Genomic DNA, 16,583 nt, shown 5'->3' on the forward strand with positions numbered 1-16,583 from the left:
CATTAACTTACACCCAATCAGAAGCCAGAATAGGGTTAAAAGTACTGAAGAATGCTTTTTTCTTTATTTCAGCTTCTGATTGGGCAAGATTGTCAAAATTGACAAGGCGTGAAACTCCCGTATTTGACATGCTGCCCTGCCTGGCGCTAGTGCAGAACATGCAGTACAATAATGGCAGAGCGAGGTAGGGGGTCAGTGACCTGTTGTCCCCTAGGGGGAGCCTCCACTGCTATATAAGTAAATGGAATATACTTAAGTGGTCCTTTCTCATTAAGAGCATGCAACATTTTCCACTTAGGTTTCTACATAAATTAATCCATTTCTGTACCGTCTCTTCTATAGCAACCTGAAGAAGTCACAATATGAAGCTTGAGGACAAACGTATTTGCTTTTTTAACTGATAAATTACATATTTTAACTTGAAAGTAGTTTATAAACATTTGCGGCTTTTAACCAGTGAAATGAGTACTTCAGCCTCCAGAGAAAGATATGTCGTTGCATCAATCTCTTCCGGGTTCTTTCAAACAGAAAATATCTTCCTTTATGAAAACGGTTGAATGCTCTATCTGCCATGGCTATCTATGGCTTCTGTCCCTTCTTTGTTATGTCGAATTGATTTCTCGCTTAATAAATAAATTACATTTGAACTGAAAAGAAGGCAGTGAGTAAGTGCGGCCAGGGGAATGGGATGGGCTTAGTTTTAACCTTTAACCAGAAATTGAAACAGAACTAAAACAATGGATCTATATTATTTTGAGTGCAGTCTGAAATTAATGCAGCGTCCACTTTTTGTGGTGCAAAGTGAATTTTTACAGTCTTGTTCCACCAACATATGGGAAATGTGATATCGTAACAGAATGGCTGTTACTGAGAGAAGAGGGCCACCCCGAATTTACAAGAATTGGAAGGAGCAGTAACGTATAGAAAGATTAGAGACAAAAAAATCAATTCATTAAGGGCTGCAGAGACTACAATACCGTGCATGACCCCGGTACTCGGAATTTAAACGTGCAAGTTGCCTCTGGCACAAATAAACAGCGCCATGTGGGCAGGAAAGTACACCACCCAGATCAGTGCACACCAAACACACGACTGGAATAAAGGGAGGCAATGCTGTTTCACTGCTTAGCGACATTAGCCAGGCCTTCTTTAATAAGCTCCTCAATGACCTGTGGCCACAGGAAAAAGCATTTCATCAGCGGCAGACCAGGAAATTTGTTGCTTTTTACACTCCGGTCTATAGGCAAGGAACTGGGTTCTGGCAAAGAAAAACACATTCAAGCAGCACTGGGCGGCAATAATTGCGACCAGCAGGTCATAAGAACCACAGCTGTAAAAGCTAGGTGTGTAATTAACTTTCTGCCTGTGCAGCGTTTCGGCTCTTTCGGAACAGGCATTGGAGCACTTCTGTCCAGTCGAGGAGGGGCAGCAAATCTTTGCAGAAGGATGCGGGCACCAGATGCAAATGTGATGTGCAGTCACTGGTTTCAAGCCAGAAGGAAGCATGTTGCAAAAACATTTGTACGCGCAGCAATAAAGATCGCGTCTGGGCAAACACTCACCGGATGATCACCAAGCTTCACACACGTCAACAAATTTGTGAATAGTTACCACAAAATGGCTTCCATCATGATTCTGCATGCTACCCAAGGACATTTATACACCTTTCCACTGATGCATTGTCATGATTTCAGATTGGCCAGATCTCAACTGAGGCTCACCTCCAAATATCAACAATTCCCCAAGTAATTTTTAAGAGGCAAATGTTGCAGACTACACATAAAGTATGTATATACGTATCTATTTGAATTAATTGGTTAGTCATTCAATGTGTCTATTTAAGTATAGTATCACAGTAATGTTATTTAAAGTTTAATTCTACTTACAGTTTTTAAATGGGAAGTTAGCTTTGGTAGAGCATTTTTGTAACTCCGTGCAAAAACTTCACATTGATTTCCAAGCTCAAGAACCATTTAGAAGCTATGTTTGTCAGCTTTCACAATACCAGGTTTGTTCAATAAGTACAGATGACGCACGGCTAAGATAACGTTGTTAATATTTTTTAGCCATCGGCGTTTGCTTCAATTTTCTAGTGAAGGGCAGTTTGATAAAATCTCACTATTTAAATGTGCAGCTAGATTGCTCAATGCTGCTATCTACAGGAGGAGGTGGGGCAGTTTTATATGATGCTCCAGATGCTTCCAGCCTACCTTGTCATGCAGAATGAAAAATGTGACATCTGTAACAGCCACATTAAAAAGGTCTTTTATTCAACCTGAATAGACGAAACATTGGCTATTGTCCAGATTTCTGCCCGCAGGTCACTTAGAGGCTTTATAGACAGTCAACATTTCAGCCAATGGTCTTTTCCTGTGGCCTAATCTTATGGCAAACCTGAAAATCACTCCATGGGTGTGCTGAAAGTGAATCCTGCTAGAAGATCTTTCCATGTGAACATGGAAATAAAAGTAATGGCGAGGTAGTGAATGTCCTTACAGAGCCTCATAAGGCTCAAGGGTCATAATGAAAGATCTAACTATGTTTACTTTTGAAACCTGATTCTTTACACATGACACTTAACTTTGCCCGGGTGGAAAATGTCATCCCACTTGCAGACTTCGGCAACTCCGAGTTACTCCTGCAATGAGAGCTCCAATCAAATGCTGCCAATCACAGTGTAACAGAATTTTTTTTCTCTTGCGAGGCTCCAGAAATGCAAGCTGGCGAGTGAGATTGGGCATCCCCTAGCACGATGTCTGGTGGCTAGGAGGTCTTCCAGCAAGATGTTCTAACATGGGTGGCTGTAGGCGCAGTCAGAGGGCTGCTTTGAATAGATTTTCTACTCCAGGGGCTGCAAAATCAACTCAAAAGGCCGCATGCTCTGAAGCACATGGCACCATGTGCGCTGATTTTTCAGGGCAGAATGGTGCTAAATCGCAGCATTATGTGCATATTTACACCCGTTGCTGAAACCTAGTGGAATCCCAAGGAGTTTTTATGTAACTCCGTGGAATTCCAAGGAGTGAAATTATGAGTTTCACCCACCCTACATATTGCATCCAACATAAAATGAAAGAAACTCCTTCAGCCTGATAGAAGTTCTAGACAGAAGGACAGTATAGTTCACTTTGTTTTAAAAAGGTACAATTTCTTTTGCCCAGCCTCGGTATTCCCCGACTAAATATTATCAGCTAAACCTCTACAGTATTTATATAGTGTTTGAATAGAAAAGTGGCCAGGATAACCCTGGCATACACCTTTCCTGGAGTAAAAGAATTTGGTAATTTCCCCCCTGGGATGCCGTGAAATCTGGTGGTGAAATGTCCTGGGGTAGGGCTCAATCTTGTTCTAACAAAAGCCCTTGAACTATCATTGGCATTTTATAGGCTAAAACATGTTGGGATTACTAAGGATGAACAGGTAATTATACTCAAATTTATCCATACTCTCATTTTTGTTTAAATCAGTCGTGGTACCTACCAATAAAAGTATTATCATATAATAACCTGGATCTTCCAAATATCCAGCATGTCTTTTCAATAACCACCATGTACTGGGGTTAAGGCATTCAGATAGTTCAGGTTATCAGGGCGGAATGAATTTGTCTATGATGAAGCATGCCACAAAAGTACAGGTGAGACTTCCGCACTTCCTCACCCACTACATATTGTGTCGTTCAGATCACCAGGCTTTTGCTGAATTGTGGAATACCCATGACAAACCTTGACATATTTCATTGCCATTAGCTAAAGGTTTAAGCATTGTTCAGTAGTGCCATGAACAGGACTAAGACCATACTGAGAATCAGACAGAGTCCCTATCTCTTCTGCCTAAGATTGAAGGCACAACATGACAAACAAACGTATCAAGGAGACTGACCAATAACCAGTTGAAATTTTCCTACCACCTTTTTATAGATTGGAATAATAGATTCTTGCCCAGCAGCAGGGTTGGATTAAGATTACATTTATATAAACCCACAGGAACTAAGGCAATAAATAGTTTTATGTACATTGTGTGTAAACCCGAGTCAGAATGATAAAAAAAACTTGGTATTTAGGGTAATTTTAACTTTTTAGCTAAATACATGCAGGGTCAAAATATTAATTTCAGATCTCCCAGTAATCTGTACTAGCCACACCAATCTTCTTTAAAAACAAGGCTGCCAATTTAAAATTGCATTGAATGACAAACACATAAGTAGGTGTTTTTTTTATATATATCAAGCATTGTAGCAAAAGCACACCAGAAAAACAAGAACCCAAGCCCTCAAATATGGATTATTGTCATGAAAAAGTGATGTTTGAATAGTAAGAACTAGAATCAGTTATCAATAACGACTTGTGAGTATCTCTAATAACAATCACCTTTTCTACGATCACAAATAAAACTAGGTGGGTGTTCTCATACATTTTGAAGTCTGTGCACTTTTGGTTTGATACTAGCAACTCACATACTTTCTCACTTGTAACCAAGAAAACAGAAAAAGTGTTTGCACACAAGCAAAGCGAACCAGTTAGATGGGAGCAGTGCAGTTTGTATTCAGTACTGGGAGAGCTGAGGGCATAGGATTCTTAAGCATCTTGAAGAAGACATTGAGTTTTCAATACCCAAAAGTATGGATTAGTCGCTCTTGCTAGACCGTTCATTGGCATCTCAGACCTCACACAAACTAGCAAAAGATATGAGGCAGGTGAAGCTGGCAGGATTATGACAGAGCGGACTGTATGCAGTTGAAGCTTTAAAATATTACCTTTCAATAGTAAAAAAATCACTCTAGTTTCAATCCCTCAGCAGACATAACATCTTAACGGTTTGGTGGAAGTAAGCATGAACACATCTGTATGAATGAACTACCAATGGATGTATAAACGGGCAGACAACAGCTAAACAATCTCAAATGGACCGAGAGTAACTCTTGGAAAAGAATTATGCCCCCTCTTCCTTTAAGTCCTCACCCCAAAGAGCACTTCAAGAAAGGGAAAAACCTAAATCATTTCCAAGTTAAAAATATTCTTGTTTGTCCTACTGATGAGTTATGTGACTTTGTGGACATGATTGAAGAGATTAAACCTGCTACCTATCCAACATGTACTTCCAAACTCAGCTTTGCCACAGAAGTACATTTGTTTAAGGACACCTTTGGACTGGTTACCCCTAATGAAATTATACAGCTCACTGCTACAAGGAATTGATCACCTGTGATGCAATATATTTGACATATTTGGGGGTTTTCTAGGGGGGGGGGGGGGTGGGTCATTGATGTGTCCATGTCCGAGCCCAATGTTTGCACATTCCTGAAGAAAAAAAAAGGTTCTAATTGTGAATATTGCAAACTACTCTCTAATCTCCCTTTTCATGCAATATGTTGTAGGGAGTTGTTTCAGCCTGTGGGCAAACTTTTCATAGAAAGTCAGAAATATCAAGTTTTCACCTTCCAAAGCTAGGTGATAACACACCTTTATGTATACAGTTATTTTAAAAAAACACATCAGAATGAGCAATATGGATAAAACCAACAAAGAAAAAAACAATATATAAAATCTCCTATTTTCTCAATAACACACCTAACACTGAAGAGATTTCAAAAATATGTTAAACAGGTATTCTTTGTTAAAGGGTCTGCTCAGTCTATCTGGTAGATGATCTTTTAATGTCTAAGAGTTAAGGATGTTTATCAGTCAAGTTGGATCTATCAACAGCAAGTAACATGATGGATTACAGGGTATTGCTGGGGTTGATGAGAGGCCGTGCTAGAATCCGAGGAGCAGACTTACAGCAACAATGGTTGTTCCTACAATGGAGATCCTAGCAGGTAGCCATGACATTCATAATTTAGGTCTCTGTCTGTATTTGACTAGCCATGGAGCTTTGCTCTTCCACTTGCCATTTAATGTTTAAGACCCTTAGGGAATAGCATGCAAAGGCCATCCTCTATTAGCATGCTACATTTGGACCACCAGAGGGGACTAGGTGGTTGGAGATTAATTGGCACAAGGATAACCCAGAGTAAACAATTTGGAAGGAGGTAGGTATGGCATATACATTCAGAGGAGGATTGGGTATTTGCATGTTCTCATTAACTTCATCAGACTCTGATCTCCAATAAAAATAAAGAAAAACAATACAAAATCTCCATCCACTGGTTTACTATCTTGTATTTGTGAAGTTTGTCTATCATTAACACTCAAAAATGTTTTGAAAAGTACTCTTAGAAACTGGTTACTGTAGGTTTTAAGGAGTGCTCCTGAAATCCTTATGAGAATTCTATTTTTACATTAGCAAATGTACTCATTTATATTTTATTAAGCAACAATCATCTTATCTTGGTAAGGAAAACGTTTTTCCCTTAAGAGGATGCTTCTCGCTTATGCAACCACTGATTTATTGGCTGTTCCTTACCACAATGGAAAGGGATTTAAACCATCAGTTAAAAAGTGAATCCTGGACTGTTTACAGGGTGGAAATGGATCAGGAACGGTTGTATAAATTAAAAAACAGGAATGTTTGTCATTGTGCATAACATTAAGGGTCTCCTGCCTGGGGGATACCTCTGGTACAGATATACAACAACAACAAAATCTTTGTGTGAGCACACCTTTTAGCTCACAAATAGGGAAGAGAACATGGTTATTCCTATAGGAGAGGGGGCAATTGGACAGCAAGTGAACATACTCTGAAAATCTATAACTTTGTGAGTATTCACAAACCTTCTTAATGGGGTTTTAGACCCCCTTTACAAACCTTCAATTACTGCCTTAAAATATGGTGTAAATGTGGAAATTGGTTGTGAAAAACTCTCAGATTACTTGGCCATGCACGCACAGAAAGCGATTTCTCCAGGAAGAAAAATCGATTTCCAGAGGAGTAATCATAGTACAGAAGGAAGTGTAAGGTAGCAGGAATTTCCAGGAACATACATGAGTTGTGTACATTTCCGTTAGTATTCCATGCATACTTTGGCAATAGTCAGAATGTTAATCAAATAGTAGGGGAAAATCTAATTGCTTTAGCGAATTGCCACTCTGCCTCTTTCAACAAATCCTTCATATGGCAGCCATAGATGCTTTTACTGCCAAGTATAGGTTTGACTACTATGCTAAAATTGCGGACTCAAGCCTTCAGATGGAAGAGTTGCGATTACAGAAATTAGTTATAAGTATGACTACTTTGTTGTCAAACTAGGAGGAACCAAAGTGGTAGCAAATGGCCCATTGAATGCACAGAGGTCTCATTCCAACAAGCATTGGCATAGCCAATAGGTCTCGCTTTTGGGACATTATAGGTGTTTAGCCATGCAACAGTTGATGTTGCACCAGGGATATTGTGCTACAGAATTAAATACTTATAAGGTCCCAAAGGCGAGACCTATTGGCTATGCCAACGCTTGTTGTCACAAGTGGTCGGGGTACTCTTATTCTCTGTGCAACTGTATTGCCTCTAACTCTTGTCCAGCGGCCTTCCAAAAACACACAACCTGCCATTTTTGCAAAAAGAGTACACTTTGGCTCACTACAAAATACTTAGCAGAGCAGTCAAGCTGTGCATCGTTTCCTCTTATTCACATCAGTATTTTCTCCTTCTCCAAGATGGATGCTGGAATGGAAGAAAGTATTCCCTGTTCAATCTAGAACTGAGAAACACATCACCAACATAACCAAATCACAAAAAGATCTTCGACTGTGGAGTTTCTGCAGCAGTGCGGTGTATGGCTCACACTGTTAAAACGCCTCCGCTGTATCTTTGTGTGTCAGGTCTGACACTGCATTTGATGAGGATCTTGCTGCCCGTATCAGCAAAGGCATGGGAAGTGGGGCTTAAGCTTCCGGTTTATTAGTAGCTGCCAGCAGTGAATCTCATGTCGGAAAGCATTTGCTTGGCGAGGGTTGCATCAGAGACGTATATAGAGGACCACATCCGGAAGTCAACAAAGTGGTGAAACACTTGATCTGATCCATTTGATGTGTAAAGGTGTCCACAAAATGCCAGAAAATTATTCACACCAGCCAGGGTAGAGTTTACTGTAGTTTATCTTGATGCCAGAGGTAGTCATCCGCTTGCAGCAACAAAAGAGGCAGAGACCCTGATCAATAAAGGCCACTTGCTGGAATCAGGCCCAATGTGTGGATTCCAAAGTGTCCCTGTGTTCCCCTCCCTGGCCCTGTCAACCCTTCTGTGCCAGTGCACAATGAAGGATCCGAATCCATACCAAAAAAACTTGGTTTGAGGTCACAGAGCAGAGTAGTGGATTGATTCCAGTCTCAGAAAAATCACAAGTAGATTACTAGCTAAACTTCGTCTCTGTGGTGTTTTGGGAGCAGAGAATGCAGGGAGATGGAGGATGAGGGGGAAAATGTACCTTACATGAGTCGTGTTACATGGTAAAGCTGTAATTGCAGACCAAGTAATAAGACTGTTTCGGCTTAAAACCATATGCCTTGATTTGGAACGGGAGGGGTGGACAATGTCAAATACAACATATACTGTTATTCAATAACTTTTTTCAGTTTAGGAAGACTGGGTGCTTTATTTTCATCAAATGTCCCCAAACATTTCCTACTCAGTCCCTTGTCATGCCAAGTAAAAACTGCCTTGAAAGCACAGGAAATACTCGAAGCATAAATGCACAAAGTCTTGCGTTCTCAAGTTTTCTGGATACATGCGTAAGTAGCTCATCCAGCGAAGGTTTTTTGCAGTGTATTCTGAGCCTATTGTTCTATTTGGACCATTATAAAACCAGGACTACAATTCACAGAATGCAAAGCACTGTCCTGGATGACCCACACACCCATGGGCCTTGGAAAATTGAGAGCCCCGAGTAATTCTTCCTTGGGAAGAGAGATTTGAAGATACCAATGAACTGCAAAATAATAAAACAGCTTTAAATGCTCAGAAGTAAGAGCATAAATGAGGATTTGAGTGATGCCAATATGAAACGCTAAAGATGTTGGTGTTTTTATTTGCATTTAGTTTCCGTTAGTACGTAATAATATCAGATCATTGCACTTTTGAATACCTTTTACATGTTAATTTGTAACGTGTGGCTCCAAACTTTGCAACATATATTCATCATTCAAATTGTGCACTATCAATAATTCAAGGACAAGAATTTATTTAAAATGCCTGGCAATGTTCAGGTCTCTCTCGTTCCTTTGAGAGTTGCAGCTTGTGGGATTGTCAGACATCCCCACACACGCTGTACAATAACATTGCGCCAGCCACACAACACTGGCGTCTGAGAGTGCATGTCTGAAGCATGAGAATGTAAACACGCCCCAGTCACTGGAGTTTAAAGGAGCATGGTGCACCCATGCCAGGGATCTGCAAGCTCTGAAAAGCCACTACGGCAAGATCACCCAACAGCCACCACCAAATATTGACTTTTTTCTTAGCGTTTCGGGGATGTGAAGACCAGCGTTTTAAAATAAAGTAATTCAGAGTTTTTTTCCAAGCATAGTACAAAAATAGAGACACTTCCTGAATCTCGAAATCAGTGCAAATGTTGTGTGATTATATGAGGACAGTGCCTGGCGAGTAACCACAACCCCGGGCTGCTTTTATTTTAGTGCAAGGATTCAATGGTAAACACGCACAAAACCTCCCGGACATATGTTTTATGCGAATGAAGCCTGACGGCGGCGGTAGCACCTCCCGGGAGGAGTGACATACTGCCTGGTCTCCCACTAACCGGGTGCAAGCAGTTCAAAAAACAAAATGTAAACAAGTCAGAGCGATACTTATCTCTGAATATGGAATATAATGTGGAAGGGGGGGCAGGAGCTCTGCCAGAATACAGGCAAAGGAACGTCTGCTTCCCTCACTCCAAAGGGGCGTGGGGGAGAGAGTGGGGAATGAGAGGAGGGAGAACGAGTGAAGGGAGAGGTGGAGGTTGTGGGGAGAGAGAACAGAAAAACGGCAAGAAGAGAGAACGCGAAGAGGGGATATGGGAGAAGAAAGGACGAGGTAGAAGAAAGACAGGCGAGAGTGCTGAAAACTGGAGAAAAGGAGCGGGGATAGAAGAATAAAGTAAAGATGAAAGGTGAGGGGAGAAAGGTAATATTTGTAAGGGGAAGAGGAGAGGACGAAATGTAATATGTAGAAAGGAAACACAATAAATTATAATAATAGAGAAAATATACAAGAAACAGGTTGGAGAAAGAGTGCTGGTGACAGAAGGAATAAACGACAGAAGGCAGAAAAAGAGGGATGGAAACAGAAACAAAGATGTATAAAACAGAAATTAAAGGGAATTGAAAAAAAGGAGTAGTGAAAGAGAGAGGCCAAGAAGAAAGAAAATGGCGAAGAAAGGAGGATAAGAGGCAAAGAGTAGTTCGCGCGGCCGCGAAAGTGATCGCGATCAAGCGTGGCGAGCGATGCGCTTAATGAGCATGACGAGGAAAGCCATAGTACGCCTCTGCTCGTAAGCGCGCGCCCGCGCACATGCACGCAAGCTGTAGGCCGGCTATGGTAGCATTTTTTGATGGCCTTACTAAAAGTCTCGCCTGACCAGCGCATGCGCTGGGTCAGGCGAGACCTTACAAGATCACTCCCAGTCCCCATGAAATGCATGTGCTCTCTGTGGGTTTCATAGCCAGACACAAGATAATCATTATGGTCTAAAAAAGACCCTCCTTGGATCTTGGCCACAACATGTACAACTATGGGTGAAAGACTATATCATGAGTATCTGCCTAGTCTGTGTGGAGAATCTAGATCCTGGCTTTGGGAATTCTCTCACGGAGGGCTTCCTGCAAGCAAAGCCAGCCCTATAACCTGGCAAACCCAGACATTTGCCTGGGATGACAATAAAAAAAGAGATGAAAAACTACTTCATCCAAGGAAACTATTTCATCCCTGCTTGATTGCTTTATTGAGTGTCTGCTTTTCCATGAACCTGTAAAATTAATCAGTACAGTTGGAGGGTACTAAAGAGAAGCATAATAGCATCCTTCAGTGTCAAGCTAACAAAATGAATTAATGGTTCTATGTACCATCCCTCACTCTCAATTTGAAAAACCATCAACGTAAAAAAAATATGTGTAAGCAGTGTCATTGTAAAGGGCAAATTGTTCAATGTGCTACCTATGGCAACTTGTCATTTGTTGTAAATATTTTCCCTTTCAATAAGTTCAAAAGATACATATGATTTACCATAGGTGAAAATGGCATAGGATCTGCTCATGCGTCATGTATGTAGGTGAGTATGTACACGCATGCTGGAAAGGGCATGTTGGGGGCAGTACTTAGGCATTTTGCCTTGGGTATTCAAATGTTTGGGCTAGCCCTACTCACAAGAGGTGGTGTACTTCCGTTTTAAAAATGAACAAATCAAATTGGAAATGTGAAGCACTTGGATGCAACAGTTAAGTGCGGATGAAACAAACATTTAGAGCTAGAAGCACTACCAGGCAAACTGAAGAGAGTGATAGATTTTAGTGTAAGACCGGTGTTATAAATATAAAATCAGGTAACCATGCTTATAAGAGTTTTCCGAGTTTCACTAGATTAATGGTATATGAAAGATAAAATACTAAAGAAAGAAGCCTGACTTTGACAGAACTCAATTCAAATCCCAGATAGGCCCTTATTAAAAAAGAAAGTGAATAAAAGCTACCCATGGCACCACAATAAAATTACATGAAGTTTAAATGACATTATTAATTCTTTAATCTCACTTGAGGCCCCACGCTGTTGCTATGTCCAATTACCCAGCTAACCACCTGTTAGAACTGTAAAGCTAGTTTTAACATTACCTCCAGGACAGTTCTGCGCCCTGTGTTCCGTCAGGTCCGCGAGCGAATCAAAGTCCTGCTGACAGCTATCGCAGGTGTAAATTGAGTCGTCCTCCAGGTCTTCATCTTCCTCAAGCCGCTCTTCCTGACTCGTCACGCTGTTCCTGTCTTCCAGGGCACGGCTGTCCACAGTATCATCCTCCCGCTCTCTTCCGAGACCTCCTGCCAACAGGAAGAATACACTCTGCGATAAGTTACAGTGATCTTTGGGAAAAAGACTAAGTATCTGCCGTGAATTTATTAAGATACATTTAATTACTTTCTCTCTCAACTTGCATTAGCCCCGACACCTCCCAGTCTATTAAGAGTATGATTTTGGATCTCACACAGTGCAATGAATCTAAACAGCGTTCTATCATTTGCAGTGTGAGAGCTCCAAAGATGCAGACTCCTAATTATCAATACAGTGTTTGCATGCAGGATACAAATATTAACGTTTAATCAAGAACTCTTCCCTTCACCACCTGGAGAAACGTATTCAAGACCAATTAGTGTTAGTAAAGAAATTAGGCCCTCCCATCAAATGACTCTTCAAAACTACTGAAATCAAACTAAAGTGTAAAGAGAAACGCGCCCCTTTGGATGCTTTCAATTATTTTCCAAGAAGATCACCTTTATTTTTGTTTGATAGAGATACTTCCACAAAGGTGACTTAGAGGCTGCACAATGTTTTACATATGCGGCTGGTGGATATTGGCTTAAAGGATGAACCTTGTGATCAATGTGTACATGTGTTCAGGGAAGAAGGTTGTAGGCACAGCATTTCAGATTTGTTGGGATGGCGAAGCAGGTGGCTTTTAGGGACAAGTAGTGTCAGTTTTAAGGAAAAGCACAACTGTTTGCAAACATCACAGCAGCCAGAACACAATAGTACTTACCTGTAGCAATAGTGGGCCTACAAATGTGCTCTTCTAGATTCATATTTCAGAAATCTTAACTTCCCTCTGGTATTTGGAAAATAATTGACTTACTACCCAAGAGGATTTATGTAACACACTCATAGCCTAGGAAGGAAGCACAGTGGGATACGTGCAGCTCCCTTAGAGCAGCAGTCTCCTAGGAAAAATCTAACCAAAATACACTCTACTTAAAGGAGACGTCAGTCACCTGTAGTAACCAGACTTAAAAATCATGCCTAAAGAAGAGGTCGCCTTGTACTATCATTTCTTTACATATTGTATGGAGTTAAAATAAGTTAATCAAATTCCATGCAAACATTTACTTATTGTGGCTACTCTGCATACCACACTACTGATGGAATTAAGTGTCTTAGAGGACACGTGTTTTGGAGTTACGTTTCTTCAGTTAAACACTCAGGGAAAGAAAGTGGACCAAATATAGCATGGATATAATTCAAGCCAAATTCTACACCCAGATTTTGAGATCTTATAACCAACACAGCTACACGTTCCCAGGGCTAAGCAGAATTATTTCCTTATCAACATGGATGTATTTTGATAGTGGCAAGCAGAAATTACCTCCTGCATATAATTTCATTGACAGACGCAAACGTGTGCAACAGGATATCAAATTTCCATGAGGAAAGTTGCAGTACTTTAGCGTATTCTCCAAATAGGTAGACACCCCACCCAATGATCATTTGTACAGGATTTTCACCTGGATCAGAATATCTAAGTAACAGATAGATAAATAAATTAACAAATAAACCTAAGTAATAGAAACCACCTTGGTCAAGAATACTACTAGAAAACAAAACGGAACTATTCATCAGGAAATGCTATACAGGTTTTTGTCCACATACAAGATACAGCAAGTAGGAAACACAAATCAAACTCGTACAGAAATTAAAAATCAAACTTTTTAAAAATATGATTAAGACCATTGGTCATTTGCCTGAACGATCTGTACTTTTAGACCAACTGATATTTGTGCCTTTTCAGGAACGTATCCAACCAATACATGTCTGACCAGTGACGCTTTGACTTGGGAGAGCAACAAAACTCACAATTCGGTACTATAGGAAAGTGCCACAGCACCATCACTGCTGTGTGTTTGGGCTGGACAATAACATTTTGGTGAAGATTCCCACGTGGTCCAATTTCCCACAGCGCAAACCAACTTAAAATTGAATGTTTAAAAGAGACAATGCTATGCTCATCTAAAACATGACTATAAATTAAGCCATCTTTACATTTTAAGGGTATACTGACAGTGTGCACCTTCCAGTCAAAGGCCTACACTTACACTTTATTTGGAATATCCCCTGTGCATGTTTTAGACTGGAGATTAACTCACTGCAACTGTGGACTTCATAGGACAAATTGGATTAGTTGATGACAAGAAAAGTCCTGTTGGGCCAACCACCGCATTTTTGAACAGGTCTTATATTTGGTTTGACTGTGCAATCATACTGGGAAATTAAACTGCAAGTCAGAGAAACGTTTGCATCCACAGGGAGAGGTATCCACTCAGTCATATTCTTTTAACAAATGTACCACACAATATTGCAAGGTGCCAGGTTTCATTAGGAAGCACATGATCAAATGGTTTACGGTGAATTTGAAAATATGGAATAAGAAAAGGTAAGGTACCACACTAAATTATCACTCATCCACATGATGTGCGATATACATTAAGCATTTTAACATTTTCCTATAGCGCTGCAGCACCAAAAGGTGGCAGTATGCTTTCTGCAAACATACAAAAACACAACTATTGGTAATAGAAAACATGTAGAATTAGAGTATACAAGCATCAATTTGCACGATTCACGGTTTAGTTCAAGTGTAGACAGAAGAGATGAGTTTTTAGGCATTTTCTGAAGGAGAGGTTTGGTTGGTTCCTCAGCTCCAAAAGGTAGGAAATATTGGTATGTGTTATTTGTGAATCACAGTGACAGGAATGGTTATGCCCATGGTGTGTGTCAGTGTTTACATCTCAGAGCCAATGTCCTTTGAGCACGTTACAGAACTCAATTAGGTAAAGGCAGAATAAAATACTTTTTTAGGCTATGCATCTGTTACACTGTATCCACAGCAACTTCCTAGTTCACGCTAAATCGTCATGAGATTTCCAGACCTTGTTCTATCTTCACCCGTTAGCATGCAAATTAGGATGTCAACTGAGCAATGATCTCCAACAACCCGTGTCCTGGCATGAGCGTGTGCGCTGAGTTTACCAAACAGGCAGCAATTTGTAAACCCTTTGCCAGCGCATACCTTGGGCAAGGTCCGATAGGAACAAGCTGCTCACGCCAAGAAAAGGATGCGATAGCGTGCCTGATCCAAGGTGAAGCCGCCTTTCTGCCAATCATTTTAGAAGACAGTTGAGGAAGAGGGCAGGAGCGCCATCTGCTTTTAAAGCACTAGTACAACCAAAGCATGCTTCCAAAGGCTTGATCAAACCAGAACTAGTTAAAACACTGGAATAATGCAGCAAATGAGAAGCTTGATGCGTCTGCTTAGTCCACAGTTACATACACGTTTTGCAAGGAAACTCCCATCAACCATAGCATGTGTGAGTTTCATATTATTTTATTTGAAGGATGAAATCAAAATACTAGGTTACCGAGCACAAATAGATTGTTGAATTATGGTAAATACATGGTAAATACTTTAAGAACTAGAAATTTAACAAGAATGTAATTTAATTTTGTATGCAACCTGGTTTCATATCCAACACACAAGACTGAATTTACGAATCTTCGTCATGTAACTCAAGAAGTCTCCGGTTAAACAAATCAACAACCGCATTAAAGCTACAGAGTGGAACAATCAAGGATTAAGATGCTTGGTGGGTAAAAAGAACATTTTGGGATTGCTAAATGTCAAATAGGCATAGCGTAGGTAATGGGGCTTCACAACAGCATTCCAGAGCTCAGGAGCCACTTCAGCGAAGGTCCTCCTGTGTGAGTACACTAATAATTTTCCTTTCTAAGACCTCGATATGGTAGTGCGCATGAAATGCCAATGATGGAAAAAGGGCCTGCTCCCAAAGCAACTTGGTCAAGGATGGCGATTTAGCTTACCTTCACCACTGAGCACAACATATTTGCTAGGTATTCGGATCAGGTAAAGTGGCGTTTCATTCAAGCCGTCTTTGATACACAATTAGTTATTTACGGAAGTTGTTTTGTAAATGTTTGTTAGTTTATAGGAAGACATTTATACAGGATATAACTGCAAACCTGGTGAGGCTCAAACTACATCCACAGTAGTGATTTGATGGTAAATTACATTGGAACCACTGCGACTGTGAAAATGGAGGTAGAATGGTAAACCTGGTCTTTAACAGATGAGAGTGAAAGTAGGCATAAACCCAAGGAGAGCTGTCAGAAATTTAGACTACAAATCTGTATTTCTTCTGCTTTGGAAAATATGGACCATTTTGATAATGCAACAATAGTTAGATATCATTTGTAAGCAGTTCTGCAGGAAGACATGCTACCTTCACTCATTAGGAAATCCTGGTATTCCAAAAATAGGTTTGATTTACTTTCCGGAAGCTAGCATTCTATGAATGTAGAATGTATTCTTCAGTAAGGTGAAACAGTTTCAGGAATCTGTGGAAACCTAGTGAAATCATTTTCACAAGCATCCAAAACAATGACTTATCTTCTTTGCCTGTGTGGAGAGTCTCACAATTCTTTTATTTACTCCTGCAATAACTAAAGGTATTCATGTGAGCATCCATCATTCACTCGGTCCCAGCACCTTCCACCTGCTATGAAGATATCACAGCAGAGTTCGTGGAGTTCCGCGTAGTGACAAAACAACTCCGCCTAGCTGCGTGGAGTTCTGCGAGCGGCAGGGTGCGTTACCTTGCGCTGTT

The 16,583-nt window shown here is 40.5% G+C and overlaps 1 protein-coding gene across 1 annotated transcript in view; it reads right to left on the reverse strand.

Annotated features, from left to right (window-relative positions):
• The window catches only part of ZNF423 (zinc finger protein 423), a 503,577-nt gene that overhangs the window by 311,086 nt on the left and 175,908 nt on the right, over positions 1–16,583 (reverse strand). Inside the window, exon 3 of the mRNA XM_085640111.1 lies at positions 11,754–11,954. Coding sequence (XP_085496237.1) covers positions 11,754–11,954 — 201 coding nt within the window. The remainder of the gene's footprint in view (positions 1–11,753; positions 11,955–16,583) is intronic.

This window comes from Triturus cristatus, chromosome 12, assembly GCF_964204655.1.
Source record: "Triturus cristatus chromosome 12, aTriCri1.1, whole genome shotgun sequence".
Lineage (NCBI taxonomy): Eukaryota > Metazoa > Chordata > Amphibia > Caudata > Salamandridae > Triturus > Triturus cristatus.